The following is a 17,980-nucleotide window of genomic DNA, read 5'->3' as shown; positions in this document are numbered from 1 at the left end:
TCTAAAGGGGTCTCCACACAGGAAGCAATTCAGAGACCAGAGGCCATAGAAAGGCAAAGGGATTCAATGAGGATGGGTGAAATAACGGCTGGCGATGCAAAGGGGGCAGTTTTTCCTCAATTTCAAGGCAAACGATTAAAGCCATTACCAATAAGAGCAATTAACATATGATAAGGTAGTAACTACATTAGTGTTACCTAAGCATCTGGAACACGAGCAACCAAACATATAGAAAGCATTTTGTTGCTGACGATTGGTCACCAGTGGACATTCCAGGCTCCAGTTGCCTAGGTGACACTATTAATGGTAGTCAATTCAATCACCCACCTTGAAGTTGAGAAAAGTTAAAATCGGGACTGATTCACTTCACATCACCGGCAGGTTTTGCAGCCATGGTTGCTTGACGTCACCATTTGTCATTGACCTGTCGTGGTCTCTGGTGGCTGTATTGCTGCGACCAGCTTCAGGTGTGGGTTCCTCTTGAGCTTCAAAGCGATGCCCAACGAGTAAATCACTTAACAGTGTTGATAATTGTATCCATACAAAGTTCAATAAAGAGAAAGTCTGGATCAAATTAATATATTCTGGATGACCGCCGCTTGCCTTTAAAGCGAGGTTCTCAGGCTCCAAATTCTTTTGGGTGTTTGGCAGGCGGGTCCTGAAGAGAAATTTGGGCTGTCGGGGTTACATGATAACATTACTCAATCAGCTGCACAACTTTTGTACTTTTTGTCACTCAAGATGGTTCTCTATGACTCTGGCTGCTTGTAGTTGGATGCTGCACAATAAACCAATAAGGTAAACAAACCCGATGGATAAGAATCTAAACACAAAGTGCCTTGATATGACACTTAAACTCCTTATACCCAACAAAAAATCATGGCCATTTCTTACACTATAGTAGTTCAACCATGATCTGCCTGACAGCTGTAGGGCTGATTTTTCACAATGCGACGCCTTGTGTATGCTTGCGGTGCTGTTATGGAACTGTGGATTACTCTTTGACATCCCCTCCCGTGCTGTCACTCTCTTGCCAGCACCAAGATAGAAAAGGAAAAGAAGGAGCACGCGAGACAGCATGGGATGATTAGGACGGAAATCAGCGGGGCAGAAATTGCTGAAGAGATGGAGAAGGAGAGAAGATTCTTCCAGCTGCAGATGTGTGAGGTTAGTTGGACTAATTATCATTTGATTACCAGTGTTTAAAAAAAAAAAACTAAATAAAAGATGGGGAAAAAAAAAAATGCTACACGAAACATTAAAAATGCATGAAGGGTTGCTCTCAGGAAATTTTTGATGCACTAAATATCAGGTAGCGGTGGTTTGAAAAACATTTACATGCAAGGTAAAGGTTGAATGCTGCACAGCCTGTTAAAATCAAATAAAAAGTCACATTAAGTATAAGTGTGTTTGTGTGCTTGAAGCCTTTCTGATGTCTCACTGTAATGACGCCTCACTTGAAAAATGAAGATTTCTTTCCTTTGAAGTGCCTGGATATGAGATAAAAGGGATGTATATGTTTGAGATGGTACGTGAGTATTTGAAGTCGCAGGCTTCAGAGTGGCCTTTCCGTCTGTGTGAACCTGGACTGACCCCTCTTCCTGGATCTGGATTCAATCTGTTTACAGTATCTCCTCAAAGTCAATGAGATCAAGATCAAGAAGGGGGTGGACCTGCTGCAGAACCTCATCAAGTACTTCCACGCGCAGTGCAAGTAAGACACACATATATAAGTTTAAACTGAGTAAATTTGAAAAGCATATTTTTACTCTCCAATAGGAAAAATTTAGTCAGGTGTATGCATACACAATGCTACTTTTGATGTATTGTACAGTATTTTGGAGAGTTAATGCTTTATTATCTTATATGGGACTTATCTTACTGTCATGCAGTTTACACACATATGCTCTAAATGCAAATCTGTTTTGTGGCAGATCTGTGAATCTAATTTCTTGATGGTGTGTTCAGGGGACAAATTTGTGTGCTTCCTCTTTCAGTTTCTTTCAGGATGGGCTAAAAGCTGTGGACAACCTCAAACCTTCTATAGAGAAACTGGCCACAGATCTGCACACGGTCAGAACAACAGCAACCTTTTTTTTTCTTCTTCTTCTTCTTTTTTTCACTGTCAGACTTTCCTTTATGACTTAGACATGATTTGTATTTGTACAGATAAAGCAGGTTCAGGATGAGGAGAGGAAGCAGCTGGCTCAGTTACGAGATGTCCTCAAGTCGGCTTTACAGGTGGAGCAGAAGGAGGTAATACCCACACAGAAACAGACTAGCGCGCATACACATGTCGATCAAATATCATATTTTTAGTCTTTTTTTTTTTTTTCTTTTTTTTTCCATTTAGATTAGATACTGTATCATATACTAGGCCTAAGCTCAAACCTGCTTATTATACTTCAGCTTCTTTCAGTGATGACATTGACTTGGGACTCATGCACACACTAATGCATATATGAATCCATTACTAATGGATCCCTCAGGGTTGGGAATTATGGTTTCATAATTCAACTATTTAAAGAAGCAGATCTTTTTTTTTCTTAAATCTGTCTTGTTTCTTGCATGTGCTTCTATTTTCCATTTACTTCTCTACCCAAATGGACTGAGGTAGTTTTTGTAATAGAGCACTCACCAGCTCTGTGCTCACTGAACTGTTAAATATGCTGCAAAGTGCAGCAGCTTCAGCTCTAATCTGAAGATTGTTTTCTTCTCTCCTGTGCTGCCTCCATCTTTTGTGAAACAAGTCCAGAAGAGTAAGTGGATTTGTGAGGAAAAAAAAAATTGTTTTCTGTGGCTGTTTCCATGTCGTGTTCACTGTGGTGTTGTTTCCAGTGCTCAGTGTTTTTGATGTAGTTGTGCCGTTGAGTCCACATTGTCGTTCAGTGAGAAAAGTTCGAGGTGGGGCTGCTGATAAGGACACACACATCAAGCCCCCTCCAGCCCTCAGAAGTCGTCCTCTCTGTTTCCTGCAGTGTTTCCAGAAAAGAAGCGATCGCTCATTCAAAAAAAATCTGAGTCCTTTTTCACGGGAGCCGATCTATTTAAATTAAGTCTATTCAGGCTGCATGTGTTAAAACAGCAAGAATTGCTAATGAGATTAAAATGCTAATGACACAATTTGCCCAGCTGCTGTTGCAGACTCGGGCTTCAAAGGTGCACAAGCTCTTATTTTCTCCCTTTATTTGCACAGAATCACTCAGGCTAAGGGGAGCAATCTTAATATAATTGATATTTGCTTTAAAAGCCTCAGAGGAGCAGGAGACCCAGAAGCACAGTGCAAACCGGAGAGATTTTGTGCTTCTGCAGCTCCCCCTTGACTGCATGCTGTTTTGCAAATTCAGTGTGCAGCTCCAGCCTTTTATGCTTCATTTGCTAAAATAACAGCTCTGGTTTGTCGTCTTTGTGTTTTTCCCAGGATTCACAGGTGCGTCAGAGCACCACCTACAGTCTGCACCAGCCACAGGGCAACAAGGAGCATGGAACAGAGCGCAGCGGGTACCTTTACAAGAAAAGTGATGGGTACGTTTATAAAAGGGCATTCGAAGATCAGATGAAGCACTGTTGCTGTGCATGGCTTGTGTAGATAACGAACCATTTCTTCAGAGAAGAAAGCAAAGAAGGTCGTGGCTTTAGAGGTTTCATTATTCCTCCGCCTCTGGCTTTCATCTTGGTGGGTTACTAATGAGTGTTTGTTAGCAAGATTATGCTAAAATTACCAGCTGAGTTTCATGCAACTTAGTGGAGAGATGGCACATGAGCAGTGGAAGATCCTGTAAAATGTTAGCGTGGATCCGCAAAAAAAAAAAAAATCACAAATTCTTGGACCTCAAGGTGACATAACTGTCAAAGATTTTCATAATAAAATTATGTGAAACAGGAAAAAGTAGTCAACCTTTATTTTGAAGATTTTGAAACATGAATTGTTGAAATTAATGCAGCTCATTTTACCCCGACTGTTTCAGTTTTTATTGTTTTATTTTAGACGTGCATGTTCGGCTCAGCCTTTGTGTCATAACTAATGCATGTGAATCCTAGTGGTAACGTGATAATATTAAATATTTCATTAACTTCACTGATTCACTGCACTCGCTGTATGCGTGACATACTAATCGCTGTCCTCTGTCTGTCACAGGCTGAGGAAAGTGTGGCAAAAGAGAAAGTGCACAGCGAAGAACGGATACCTCACCATCTCACACGGCACAGTAAGCAAACAGTGACGGTGGGGGAAAAAAATAATAAGACAACATCTGTGTTTTCTTATGAAAACGCGCGCACACTTGAATGCACAAACCTGTGGGCAGCCTTATGCTGAGTTTAATTTCACTAGCCACACCCAGGCCTGATTACTGCCAGACCTGTCGAATCAAGAAATCACTTAAATCGAACCTGTGTGACAAAGTGAAGAAGGCCAAAAGATCTCAAAAAGCAGCACATCGTGTCACAAAGCCATTTCTAAGGCATTGGGACTCCAGTGAACCACAGTGAGAGCCATTATCCACAAATGGAGGAAACTTGGAACATTGGAGAACCTTCCCAAATATTCTGTGGACTGATGAGACAAAAGTGGACTATTTTTGGAAGGTTTGTGCCCCGTGACACCTGGTGTAAAACTAACACAGCATTTCATAAAAAGAACTCATACCAACAGTCAGACATGGTGGTGGTAGTGTGATGGTTTGGGGCTGCCTTGCTGCTTCAGGACCTGGACAATTTGCCATGATTGATGGAACCATGAATTCTGCCCTCTACCAGAAAATCCTGAAGGAGAATGTCCGGCCATCAGTTTATGCTGTGACGCTAAAGCTCACCTGGGTTATGCAGCAGGACAGTGATCCTAAACATACCAGCAAGTCCACCTCTGAATGGCTGAAAAGAAACAAAATGAAGATTTGGAGTGGCCCAGTCAAAGTCCAGACTCCAATCTGATGGAGATGCTTTGGCATGACCTTAAATAGGCCGTTCATGCTCAAAAACCCTCCAGTGTGGCTGAATTGAAGCAATTCCACAGAGTAGAGTGGGCCAAAATCCCCCCACAACGATGTGAAAGACTCATTATTAGTTATTGCAAATGCTTGATTACGGTTTATGCTGCCAAGTGTGGCACAACCGGTTTAGGAGGCAATTACTTTTTCACACAGGGCCAGGTAGGTTTGGATGGGTTTCCCTTAATAAATGAAACCATCATTTAAAAACTGCATTTTGTATTTACTCAGGTTATCTTTGTCTAATAGTAACATTTGCTTGACAATCTGAAACGTGTAAGTGTGGCAAATATACAAAACAGTAAGAAATCAGGAGGGGGGTGCTTTTTCACAGCACTGTATTAAGTTATAGAGATCACAGGCCAAGCCTACAAGTTAACATTCCTCAGCTGAGTCTCAGCTCATTCCCATATAAAGATTCGGTCAACTCCTCTCACTGACACGGTTCATCTCACACAGAGCAGCTTATCAGATGTTCCATTTGGCTCCCGCAGCAGTCAGCTTCCCTTAAACACAACACTCCTGCTCACTTGTTTTGTTGTTTCCCCCCCCCCCTTTACTTTCTTTCTGTCCCTCTGTCTGCTTGATAGGCTAACCGGCCACCAGCTAAGCTCAATCTGCTCACCTGCCAGGTGAAACACAATCCCGAAGAGAAGCGGAGCTTTGACCTCATATCACGTACGTCCAGCCTCCTCTCTTTGCCTTCTGGTGCCCTTATTCTGATTTTATGTTTGCTTTTCTTATCCTTTTGCCAATACCCAACTCTATTCCATTTTTTTTTTCCTTTTCCCTAGTGTGTGGTTGTTGTATCCAAATGCCTCTGTTTAATTGGCTCCAAGCAGCAGCTGGCCAAGATTTGTTATGTAGCTGATGATTTCCCAAGCAGCAGGAAACCAACGATGATTAAAAAGAGTATTAACACATCTGAATCCAGTTTGTCGGCTCAAAACGAAACACAAATATCAGAGAGCAGAATGACACCTGATCGCATTATAATTGCTTTCATGTCTGAGGGAAACTTTATTAACCACTTCTGTCTTTGTAAAATGCAGTCAGTACATATTTTCCTGATGAAAGGCAAAAACTTTGTTTTCTTTTGTTTGTTTCTGCCAAACAAATACTCAACAAGAAGCAGTCTGAGAGTGCAAGCCTCTGCCAAGGCAGTTCACTCTCTGGGAAGAATTTACTTTTAAGGGAATAGTATTGTATTTTGTACATATTCATCATGTGTTCGGAATGAGAGGAAGCCTCAGTGTTTGATGGAAGTGAAACTGAATTCAAAGACAACCCGAAATTCAAAGAGGAAAAATTATGCAGGAAGTGAGATCAGAGGTCAAATGGGACATGATATTTGGATGCAAACTATAATATGACATTTAGAATACCCAAATATCATCACCTCTGTCAAGTGGGTTGTGTTTTTGGTAGCGTTTGTGTGCATGCGTACATGTCATCATTCTCTGTGTAAAAATGATAGCTCCAAAAGTTTTGAATGAATTCTGACAAAACTTTGTAGGGGTGTAACAATCCATTAAAATTTGCTCACATCCCCCAAGATCCTCAAGGTCAACTTAATGATTTATTGGTCAAAAATTGACAAAAAGCCCTTTAACTTAGAAACTGTTACAACTGTGGTGTGTATTGTCAACATATAGAAAGTACTGTATAAAGATTTAAAATGTGTGTCACATTTGACCTCTGACCTCTCCTTCAAGGATAATAATGCTATACAGAGCTATTTAAGACTGTCAATACTGCCACTGTTTGTATTGACGGCATATAGGGAATGATATTTGGTCAAATAAGGTCAGACTTTCACAAAATGTCTTTTACCTTTAAAAAAAATTCTACATAACCTCCTTGGCGAAGGAGTTCTGGTCGCTTGACGCTTCTGGTCATACAGTATTTTTTTTTTCTTTTTTTTTTTTTGAAATAGACTCAGGTGTCCAACCTAAAATGTGACATTTAGCTAACAATGCACTTCAGGCAACAGAGAGATGGCAGGAAAGGAGGAGGAAAGAAATGCTGATCTGCAGCATGTGTGGCAAACCTGGCAGTTTATGGTTATTTGAGGTCTAAGGATGGATGAATTTTCTCTCCCGCTCGTCTTTTATATTCTGTCGTTTGTTTCTTTGTTTTTTGTTTTAGATGACAGAACGTATCACTTTCAGGCCGAGGACGACCAAGACTGTCAGATGTAAGTGCCTGTTCCTTCCTTCTCCGTGTGTGTGTGTGTGCGCGCGCACGCATGTGCATGCGCGTGCCTGTTTACCACCTGACTACTTTCCACACATTTCCTCCCTCACACCCACTCAGTCACTTGTCTTTACCTCCCACCTCCTGCCCATTAGCTGCCCTTTTCCTCCACTCTGAATCCCCTTGTCTGCTTCAGCTGCTCCCGTTCTTACCCACTTTCCCCTTCTCCTCCCTCTGCTTCTCCTTTCGTTATTTTCCCTCTTTTCATCTGTCTGAATCATGCCTCCTGTGCGACTTTACTCTGTCCTCTCCTCCCTCCTGCAGCTGGATCTCGGTGTTACAGAACAGTAAGGAGGAGGCGTTAAATCAGGCTTTCAAAGGGGACCATCATGTCGGCGAGAACAATATTGTGCAGGAGCTGACCAAGGCGATACTGGGGGAAGTCAAGCGGATGACAGGAAATGATGTTTGCTGTGACTGCGGAGCCCCGAGTGAGTGGCAGGGATGGATGGAGAAAAAAGTTTTAATAAACTTCAATTTAAGCTTAAACACATGAAAACTAACATTTCTGCAAGTTTTTGTTTCTTTTTTTTTTACCCCTAGGCAGTATTTGGCTGTCCCAATTACATGATTAATATGTGGTAATACAGTTATGAGCAGACACTGTGTAGAAGACTGAATGGAAGCCATAAATCCCACAATTCGAGTTATTAAAGCCTTATATATGCAGCTTTTTAATATGAAAACAACCAAATGGGCTTTTTTTTCCTATTTATCAGTTCAGTGGACCAGGGTCTGCCTGCTAGTTATCTAATTTTTTGTTTTTAATTGAAAGCATAGTAATGCATTTTAGAAACCAGCTCATGCACTGAATACACAGCATAAAGTGTACCGTCATAAACAGTCCAGCTTGGGTTGAATGCCAGGACTTGAGATCTCAGGATTTCCTGGGATCTTTCTCCAATATCTGCTCCCTTTTCCCTGAAGAACTTGTGTATGTGTACTTGTACTAAAAGATGATAAATGGGAAAGATATGACTGCATAACTGCTGGTGTATAGACCTCAAATTGTAGTAATTCTGAAACCACAACTATCTCAAATTCTCAGTATCTCAAATTGTCAATCAGATTTTTTTTTTTCCATGAATTCCTAAAATGTCCTTTGGAATACAGATTTGATTAACTGGCAGATTAGTGTCTCAGTCTTTACATTTAGCTTCATGTAATTACTCTTAGCTAATTTCAGGTTTTACAGTATTGACATTCTTTGTTGCTTCCACCTGTTTCTAATCATTTGTCCTGTGAGTTTATTAAATGCTTGTACAGCAGAGCCTAAACGTACATTTCTAAATAGAGAGCAGCGGTGAGTGCATTTTACACAGCGTGGCAGCAGATAACTTCATTCATTATTTAACTCTCCTGGCACAAGCACTGGATCAAATTGGAAATATCCACAGCTGTGCGGTCATAATCAGATTTCACATATGGCGATAAATTCCACAAATCATCAGGAAAGAATGATATATTCTCAAGCAGCATTGACCTTTTTAATCACAGGTAATCTTTCAGCTCGTGTCCTCGATTCCTAAAGGCAGCGATGTGTCCGCTGGCTAATTTGAGGCCTGCTTGGAAACAGATCAGACACGTGCACAATGCTTTAGGAAAGTGTTTGCAGTCATTTAATGTAGTATACAGTGCATGCGGGTAGCGGGTAGTGTAATTCAAGCACACCACAGGTATAAATTCCTCCTACTGAAAATTCTTAGAGTGGATCCCCTGAGGAAATATTCTACCACAACCTTGAAATTAGTTTTGTGGAATCCCCCAAAGTTGCATGACATCCCCTCCAGCGTAGATCGATACTTTATTATAGTATGTATGGCAGGCACATATACCTGCACATGCACAGATTATCTGGGCCAGAATTAGTTACCGTCCAGCTTGGTCACTTTCCTGTGACATTGTGCAGTGTGTGAAAGTAAAAAAAAAAAGCTCTTCAGGCAACTATTACATTTCCAGAGGATTTCCACAAGGACACATCAAAGTTGGCTCAGCAGCTGCAGAACTGACTTTTCTTTAGTGCTTTTCACCCAGTTTATTTGCCACCAGGATACACTTCTCTCTCATTTCACTCACGTGTTGTTTATGTTCCTTCACAGTGTTCTTTCTTTCTTTTTTTTCTTCTTCCTTCAACAGACCCAACGTGGCTATCCACCAATCTGGGCATCCTCACCTGTATCGAGTGCTCGGGGATCCACAGGGAGCTGGGAGTCCACTACTCACGGATCCAGTCCCTCACGCTGGATGTACTCAGCACCTCAGAGCTCTTGGTAAGTCACATCTGGTGCCCATCTTATTGCTCCTGTTACTGTCAAAGCTTGATTTTCCTATCCAGAGCTCTCTGGAATGCTTTAGGTAGGATAGACTTGGAAAACAAAAGATTTTTAAAAAAAGGAGATTTTTAAGGACAGTATGAAAAAAAGAAAAAGAAAAAAAAAAAAAAGAGGTCTTCTGTAGAAGACCTCTGGAAGTCACCACACTCAGAATAGCTGAGATTTTGTTTGGCTTTTCTAATCACTGTTTGGTGTAGTGATTTACGGCCGATGGGACAGTCAGGATTAAATGTTTCCAGTCATGATTGCTCTCCCTCGTGTTAAGACGCCAGCCGCATTGACCACAATCAGACGGGGCGTTGTGCAGTCTGTAAGGCTCCACACTTACAACTCAGTATGTCTTCTGCCTCCCAGTGGGTGTGTGATTGAAGCTGATGACGTTTGAATTAATCGATTTGGCTCAGAAAATGACACATAACTATTTTTAATTTGTGTGCGTGTGCGTGTGTGTGTGTGTGTGTGCGTGCGCGCGCGTGCTCCACAGCTGGCCAAGAATGTGGGGAATGCAGGCTTTAATGAAATCATGGAGGCTTGCTTGAGTGCTGAAAATGTGGTGAAACCCAACCCAGCCAGTGACATGTAAGTCACCTCCTCACACTTCATTCTTCTTTCATACTTCAGTCTCCTTCCCCTCATCTCACCTCCGTAGCTCTTCTGCCGCTCCTCTCCCGTCTCCTCACCAGTCCCAGGTTACACTCTGCTACAGTCCATCGATCTGTGATGTTTTTGTGTGACCATTCGCTACATTTTTAGCAACAATTTTGACGTGTTTTCTATTGATTATGTCTTTTTTTTTAAACCGTGTAATGCAAAACAAAAGATCAGAAGTCTGATCGACATTTTATTATAAGCACAAAACATTTTTTGATCCTCAGAGGGAAATGGATCGGTTACAACTGCTAAGCACCAAGTTATGAAGGGGAGACTGAAATTGAGTAGGAAAATTGACAAAATATATTAAAGAATAAACAAATATAATAAAAATACACTGCCTGGTTTCCACACTTTAGTCTTTCTTAAGACTGAAGTGTGGAAAAATAGAAATTTGCTAATGCATTCTGCACTTATTTTGCAGTAAGTGAAATGTTGTGGAAAGGTAAACTGAGAATGTAATGTAAATCAATGGTAACAGTAGTTTAATAGTCAAGTAGTGATGAAGATGTGTCATTTTACCATAGGTTAAAGGTGAGTAATAGCAGTAAACTGTGGAAGCTGTAAGGCGTAAAGTTGTTCTTGTTTTTTTTTTAAAATTAATTGAAACTCTCCTGCCTACAGAGTTTAGCTCGCAGTGGTGCATTTCATTCGTTTTTAGTAGCAGGTAATTAATTACTTTAACTAGAAACATAATGTCATACTTATTATGGCTCATAAGTGACTGCTTTTATTCTCAGGTGAAACCTTTTTTTAAAAAAAAACTCAACCAAGCACTGAGATGTTCAGACATATCAGTGATAAATATGGTGCATCCTGTAAAAAGTCATAAATTGACGGCGCATCTGTGTCCTCTCATGTTCTCTGCCAGGCAGGCGAGGAAAGACTTCATCACAGCCAAATACACGGAGAAACGTTTCGCCAGGAAGAAGTGTCCGGATGTGACGTCACGGCTTCACACGCTGTGTGATGCAGTGAAGGCCCGAGACATCTTCTCCCTCATCCAGGTCTACGCTGAGGGGGTCGACCTCATGGAGCCCATTCCTCTGGCCAACGGGCATGTCAGTGCACAACAACTTTAACCTGTGAAATTTTCCTACGTGCTGTTTGTCTTGCTCCTTATAATAATCTGTTGCATTATTATTGCTCTTTGCCTCCTTCCATGAATCTGAAATGCACCGCACATCCCTCTTGGTTTTATGCGAATGCTTTATCCTTTTATTTCAGGAACAAGGAGAGACGGCTCTTCATCTCGCAGTCAGGCTGGTGGATAGAACGTCTCTTCACATTGTTGACTTCCTCACTCAGAACAGGTAAACACAGCAAGAAAACCACAGAAGACAGCCGGAATTCAGTGTGTTGAGATGGTCTGTCGGACTGTGTGGCAAACATTAGATCATCGTAAAAAGATCAATAATGCTTCTTTTCAGACCTTTTGGTTGGTTGATATCCACTTTTTTCTCTTACAAGAAGAAGAAAGCAGGATTTCATGTCCTCTGTTGGGATTTAAAGTATTTCCCTCTTTATCTGTGTTCCCTGGAAGTTTAAATTTGGATAAGCAGACAGCCAAAGGCAGCACAGCGCTGCACTACTGCTGCCTGACTGACAACAGTGAATGTCTGAAGCTGCTGCTGCGGGGGAAAGCCTCCATAGAGATTGGTAAGGAAAACAGCCACAGTGCATCGACAGTCCGTTGTTCTTTTTCTGCAACAGCTAACCAAGTACATACACTGAAATACTGAGATTACAGTTGTTTTCATTTCCATCTGCTTCTCCTCTGCTACATTTTAGTGAGGGGGAAAAAAAAGCCCCATCCTTCTATCTGTGTAATTCCTGTGGCTTTTCTTTCTGTTTCTCACTCACTTCTAGAACAGGTCGGCAATGGAAGCTCAGTTTTCAGGACTGTAATAGACAGAAATAACCTTTTAGTAATTTTGCTGATTAAACTCGTACACATTACACTCTGCAGTACCCAATACAGCACTGTGCAAAAGTCTTGAGCCACCCCTCCTTTGCTTCCAATTGGCCAGGCTTTCTTGTAATTTTTAAAGTGCATTTGAGGAATAGGCTTCCAAATATCATGTCCAGGCTTTCTGAAGGTCAAAGTTTTTCTTTGGACAATGACTGCTTTTTCACTCATTTTCAGTCCAGGAATGTTTTTTTTTTTGTTGTAGTTGTTTATTAAGCTGCTTAACACTAACCTATGAATCATTCAAGCTGAAAAAGGCACCTAAACTAAAGGGCTGAGCACATAAAAGACAACTTAGCAAAGAGCCAATTTTAAATTGTATCTTTAGGAACTTTGTTACTAGCAGCCTGTTGCAAAAACACATCATTTGTTCCCATTTCTTTAGTTGAATCTACAAAAGCTGCCAAAGACAGCACAGTTTGACAGGCATAAAATAGTATTTTTACACCAACAAGGTGATTCCCAAAGAGCTCTTGTATTCTTAAAATCTCCAGATGAACATTTTCTGAAAGTCATATCATTTAGAAATGAGAAAAAAAAAAAGTCTCATTAGAAATGGTCTCGGTGGAAGGGTGGCTGTCAAGAGGCCGTTCTTAAGGAAGAGAAACAGGAAATGTTTTATCCAAATCATCATCGGTATGTACGGAGGAGGTCATAGGAGAGGTACAGGACTGTCTACAGTCATATATAGACTCTCATCTGGAGGCTCTGTCATGGTTTGCGGCTGCATTTCAGCCAGAGGTGTTGGAGATCTTGTCAAAACTGAATGCAGAAAAGTGCTTTCAGATTTTGATCCACCATGCAGTACCATCTGGAAAGCATCTGACTGGCAATGGTTTCATTTTTTTCAGCATGGCAATGATCCCAAACACACTGCTAATGCAGCGAAAGCATACCTGAATAGAAAAACACAAAGTGGAACACTATCAGTCATGGATTGGGCTCCCTTGAAGACTACTTAAAGAAATTACAAGAAGGTTTCCTAAGAGACTGTGTTGAAGAATGAAAGTGATTATATCAAATATGATTTTCAAGCTCATTAAAATTGGACAAGCTCTGTTTTTACCATATTTACTGCACCTATTTCCCATTTTCCTACCAAAATATGAAGACATAACAGTGTGCCTAATACATCAGAGCTACTATTTATAAAGTTGTATTTGAGTACGATTTTGAGTCTAGAAATTTATTTTTCTTTTTTCCCCCTGGCAGCCTATCCTCATCTCACTCTCATACATCTAAATATCCCTCGGTCCAAGTCTGTCAGGTTTAGTTCCCAGTAAACAAGCCATGGCAACATTTTCTCACAGCAGTTATCTTCCTGCTCCGCTGCGAAATCAAACAAAACAGCCAGATAACAAATGAATAAAGACAGAACACAGAGAGACACTAAAGAGTTGCTCGGTGTGGGAAACAGTTTAATTATACATTTCTCTTGTCACGGTGACAGCAAAAAAGAAAATGGGCTGTGTGTTTGTGCTCGTGTGGCTTGTGAATACAACAGTGATTATATGTGTCTGTTGTTTTCCCTTCCAGCTAATGAGGCCGGGGAGACGCCACTGGATATCGCTCGAAGGCTCAAACACCTGCAGTGTGAGGAGCTGGTGAGGTTGCCGTGTTTAGATTTGTCTTATTCCTGCAAGCACATCACTTCCTGAAATACAAGAGCTGTCAATCATTTGTGTTTCTATATGTCTGTGTGTTTACAGCTGAACCAAGCATTAGCGGGAAAATTCAACGCCCACGTCCACGTCGAGTATGAATGGCGCCTGCAGCACGAAGACCTGGATGAGAGCGACGAGGATCTGGATGAGAAGGTGAGGGATGTTTTTGTGACTAATAATAGCTTCTTTGTGATGATTTCATGACAAAAGCTGAGTTTTTTTTTGTTTGTTTTTTTAAAAAAAAAGCCCTATACAGACAAATAAACAAGAATGAAAAGAGGAGACAAAAAGGAATAACACTTGAGAGAGGAAGAAAATCTGTTTTGCAGAGAGGCTGCTGTGACCTAAAAACCAACCTGGAGAGCTTTGAATGTCTGCAAAGGCTGATTTTATTTTATTTTGGTACCAATAAAAACAATCTCCTGTCCTTTTAAGTGAAACACTGAATTCATTATTCCTTTTGTGCTTTATAATCAATGCATTTTGAATCAGATTGGTGTGAAAAGTGTGAAAAAGGCTATTATTGGTTTAGAAGGCAGTGAATGCTTAACTGATTTCATTTGAACTTTGTTGGAGTGGATTTTCTTTGGCAAGCAGCTACATTTGTAGGATAATTGCAAGAATTTAACAGATATCTATTGGCAGTCACTTTATTAGGTACACCTTTTCAAACACAAAAAACCAGAACAAAACTGTCAAGAATTAACAGCTCTTAGAGCCCAGTGAGTGCTAAGAAATCAGTATAATCCTTTAACCGTGATGTCAGCCATTAGTTTCTGGACTCCGCGTGTTGAAGCCTCAGTCTTACTGTTTTGCTGCAAGTGCTAAGTTGTCAGCTAGTGAGCTTAGTTAGCGAGTTACACTCATAAACCTGTCCAGCTGCAAATCACAGTTACACATACCTGCTAATAAGTGCGAGGTAACAGACTAGGAAAAGACCCAAATTTCACTTATCAGAAGTGAAGCACAGGTCTACCTCACAGCAGGCCATATTATTTGTTAGATAATTTTATTAAAAGTGAACCACAACCTGGAATTAATGACCTGTAATGGCTCACCTATTAATCACAGCAAGCTGTCACACCCCTGATGAATGTCATTTAAAAAAAATGTTGTGGATAAGGAAACTATCCAGAGACCAAAACTGTTTTGTGTAGCAGACTTTAAGCATATTTTCATGGCTGAATGTGGGCGTTTCCTTCCTTGCTCCATGTAGTAAAAATGCTCACATCCTCACGTGCAAACTCTGACGCTTCCCCTCCAGCCGAGCCCTCATCGGAGAGACGAGCGACCGGTCAGCTGTTACGCCCCGAGCAGCAACTCCCACCATGTGCAGGCCGGGCCGGGCTCCGCGGGCCGTGAAGCTGCCAGCCTCGCTAAGGACAAGCAGCGCCCCTACATTCCCAACCTGGTCAACAACGAGACTTATGGCACCATAGTCCACACAAACCCCCCTCAGCCCACCACCAACTCTGCTCCGCCCCTGCCCCCGAGGAACCTGGGTAAGCTCAGACAGAAGAAATAAATGCAACTATAGGTAGAAATCAAACCATTAATAAATATGTTAAAGTTTAGATGATAAAGACATTATCATAATCCAGATAACCCTGATTACCTCACTGACCTGAAGCTGGCCTCTTTGCCGGCCTTGGGGGACTGATATGAATGGGAAAAAAGAAAATTCCAGTGACTTGCCACAGTCAGCCTTTAATACCATTAGTGTGTGTTTGGAGTGCTGCCAACAGAGAAGAGGAGGAACAACCAGCTGTGTTGCCCCACTCACGTCACCACAGCCCCCACCCTTGGCATTCATTGCCCTCATTAACTGTCACTCTCAGTTACACTGAAATGGAAACGACTTCACTTTATTAGTGGACGTTGATTCTGGCAAACAGCTCTGCTTTCTCTTTGTCTCCCTTCGTTTTCATTTTAATAACCCGCGTCTCCTTTTTCCGTCTCTCTCTCTCAGTCCAGTTATCCGGTCTGGGAGGACTCGGTCAGTCCTCGGCGTCCAGCAGCTGGAAACCTGGTCCTTTAGACTTGGCTGGCCGACAGAGGTCGTCCTCAGACCCCCCCAACATGCATCCTCCCCTCCCACCCATGAGGCTCACTTCCACTGGAGGTATGGCCCCCAGTTTTGCATGCTTACATGCTGCCTTTTCAATTAATTACCTTTGAGAGCTAAAATATGTGTAGAAACTACTTCTCAGTCTTGACCAGAGCTACAGTGAATTTAATAGGAGATAGTGGAGTGCAAACAAATGAACTGAAGCAAAGGACTGCTGTGTTCCAGCTCTGGGTCTTCCTCCTGTGGTGAAGATGGAATCCATGAGCAAGTCAGGTCAGGGGCCACTGGGGTCCAGGGTGGTGCCACCTAAATCTCCCCCAGGGTAAGGATTTAAAGGCACATACACAGCTAGTGGAATGTTTTGCATGTCCTTAGATGTAAAAGACTCACCTGAAAACATGCACTAAAGCAGAGGCAGCATCCACTGGTGGTGTCCTTTCAGCTTTTTTTAGGTACACAAGAAAATTAATGTAATTCATTACACATATACCCTGAACATGGTGCAGCGTGGATGTGATGTTTCTTTCCCAAGTGGAATGAGAATACATGGCTGCTATTTAGCCGTCTCTTTAGCTTCTGGGCTAAGTTCTGCATCGAGCCAGACGACCGATAACTTTCCTCCACAGTCGTCCTTTTGTCCTTTTTTTCCCCCACAGGCCTCATAGTGCTGTAATAAATCTCTTAACAGTGTTGTTGAGCTTCCTCAAAAGCTCTTTTCTCCGTCTCGCTACAACTATCACTCTATTCTTTTCCAGCAATGATAAAGGCTTCGGCAGAGGACCTCTAAATCGAACAGGATCTAATGAAAGAGCAGGTGAGTGAAGTCCACTGAAAGCTGCATGCGAGTTGTTTGAGTATTCTCTCAGATCCTGTTTCTCCTCTGGAAACGTGGAAAGTTTTGTTGTCGCTGTGATCTAATTTCCTTTTCCCGTTCCAGCTAAGGAAGTGCCAGGATGCCCTCAGAACTCCATAGGTCAGTCTCTGCCTCCAGCCCCCACGCCGAGGAAGGCCTACTTAGTGAGTCCCTGATTTTTATTTGTGTTTTTTTTCCTCTCTAATTATCATCCAGATTTTACTTTGCATACTCATTCGCTCTGCAGAACACACTCATCTGCAGCTTATTTTGTAAGTCATGGCTTACTGCCTTTGTGGGGTTGTGTAATTCCCTTCCCTATTGTTTCAGTGATTCCAGTGTTTGCTTGTGAATTCCCTTCACTGTAGTCTATGATATAGCCTATAATTTGGCCTTATTCTTCATGTGAGGTGATTACTGATGACATTTTGTGTTTCATGTCAGCACATTTTAAGCTTTTTAATATCACAAAGAGATCTTAAATTAGACTGACTAAAGCCATTGTTGGTGGTGGTGGGTGGTTTAGGTGGTAGAGTGTGTATCTTTCATTTGCAAGATCTGTATAGTAATTCCCCTTGTTGGCCTCTAGTTGTTGGTATTTGCCAATTCAATCCCATGCAGTGTAGTAATGATTCACAAATGTCATTTTCTGTTTAACTTCACCTTAGTTTCCTAATTAAAAAGTAAAGTCTCACAGATTAACACAAATACACTTGAAATACTGTGTGTCTGTGCTCGTTCCTGCGTCCCAGAAGCAGAGGCCAAAGCGAGTGAAGGCCATGTACAACTGTGTGGCCGACAACCCCGATGAGCTGACCTTCTCTGAGGGCGAGGTGATCGTGGTGGATGGAGAGGAGGACCAGGAGTGGTGGGTCAGTATCTCTCAGGCTGAAGACTCAGTGTGAAAGGGGTTTTTTTGTGCACCTTGGATGTTTGCATGCATTTTCAGATTAAAGCACAAAGCTCTCCCAGTCCAAGTAACGTACTGTAGTGGATGTTGGTGTTCTTGGTAACCATGGTGGCTTAAAAACCCATGACCTCATCCTGGCCAGTGTCCCTCCTCCTCTTTTTCCGCCTGCTGCTGCTTCCTCTGTGGAGCCCCTTGTGTGAACAGTGACCAGCTGCAACTTGTTTTTCTCTGAGCCACCCCTGCAGATATGACCGTATTTAGTCAGTCTCACTTTGTGTCCCCCCACGG

At 41.9% G+C, this 17,980-nt stretch overlaps 1 protein-coding gene across 4 annotated transcripts in view; it reads left to right on the top strand.

Annotated features, from left to right (window-relative positions):
* asap2a (ArfGAP with SH3 domain, ankyrin repeat and PH domain 2a) overlaps positions 1–17,980 on the top strand; it is a 61,018-nt gene that overhangs the window by 39,443 nt on the left and 3,595 nt on the right. For 2 of the 4 annotated variants that reach the window (XM_030718584.1, XM_030718588.1), the window contains 23 exons: positions 1,038–1,167; positions 1,629–1,714; positions 1,998–2,073; positions 2,170–2,256; positions 2,751–2,759; positions 3,422–3,525; positions 4,139–4,208; positions 5,579–5,666; positions 7,137–7,185; positions 7,509–7,675; positions 9,381–9,514; positions 10,062–10,156; positions 11,100–11,289; positions 11,456–11,541; positions 11,772–11,887; positions 13,734–13,801; positions 13,907–14,014; positions 15,126–15,363; positions 15,831–15,983; positions 16,155–16,251; positions 16,685–16,743; positions 16,867–16,946; positions 17,535–17,654. In XM_030718584.1, coding sequence (XP_030574444.1) covers positions 1,038–1,167; positions 1,629–1,714; positions 1,998–2,073; positions 2,170–2,256; positions 2,751–2,759; positions 3,422–3,525; positions 4,139–4,208; positions 5,579–5,666; positions 7,137–7,185; positions 7,509–7,675; positions 9,381–9,514; positions 10,062–10,156; positions 11,100–11,289; positions 11,456–11,541; positions 11,772–11,887; positions 13,734–13,801; positions 13,907–14,014; positions 15,126–15,363; positions 15,831–15,983; positions 16,155–16,251; positions 16,685–16,743; positions 16,867–16,946; positions 17,535–17,654 — 2,410 coding nt within the window. The remainder of the gene's footprint in view (positions 1–1,037; positions 1,168–1,628; positions 1,715–1,997; positions 2,074–2,169; positions 2,257–2,750; positions 2,760–3,421; positions 3,526–4,138; positions 4,209–5,578; positions 5,667–7,136; positions 7,186–7,508; positions 7,676–9,380; positions 9,515–10,061; positions 10,157–11,099; positions 11,290–11,455; positions 11,542–11,771; positions 11,888–13,733; positions 13,802–13,906; positions 14,015–15,125; positions 15,364–15,830; positions 15,984–16,154; positions 16,252–16,684; positions 16,744–16,866; positions 16,947–17,534; positions 17,655–17,980) is intronic. The other 2 variants (XM_030718585.1, XM_030718586.1) reach the window with 2 other exon arrangements.

The sequence above is a fragment of the Archocentrus centrarchus genome, chromosome 22 (assembly GCF_007364275.1).
Source record: "Archocentrus centrarchus isolate MPI-CPG fArcCen1 chromosome 22, fArcCen1, whole genome shotgun sequence".
In the NCBI taxonomy this organism is placed as follows: Eukaryota; Metazoa; Chordata; class Actinopteri; order Cichliformes; family Cichlidae; genus Archocentrus; species Archocentrus centrarchus.
Note: the sequence above shows the minus strand (reverse complement) of the source record. Positions and strands in the feature narration are given on the sequence as shown.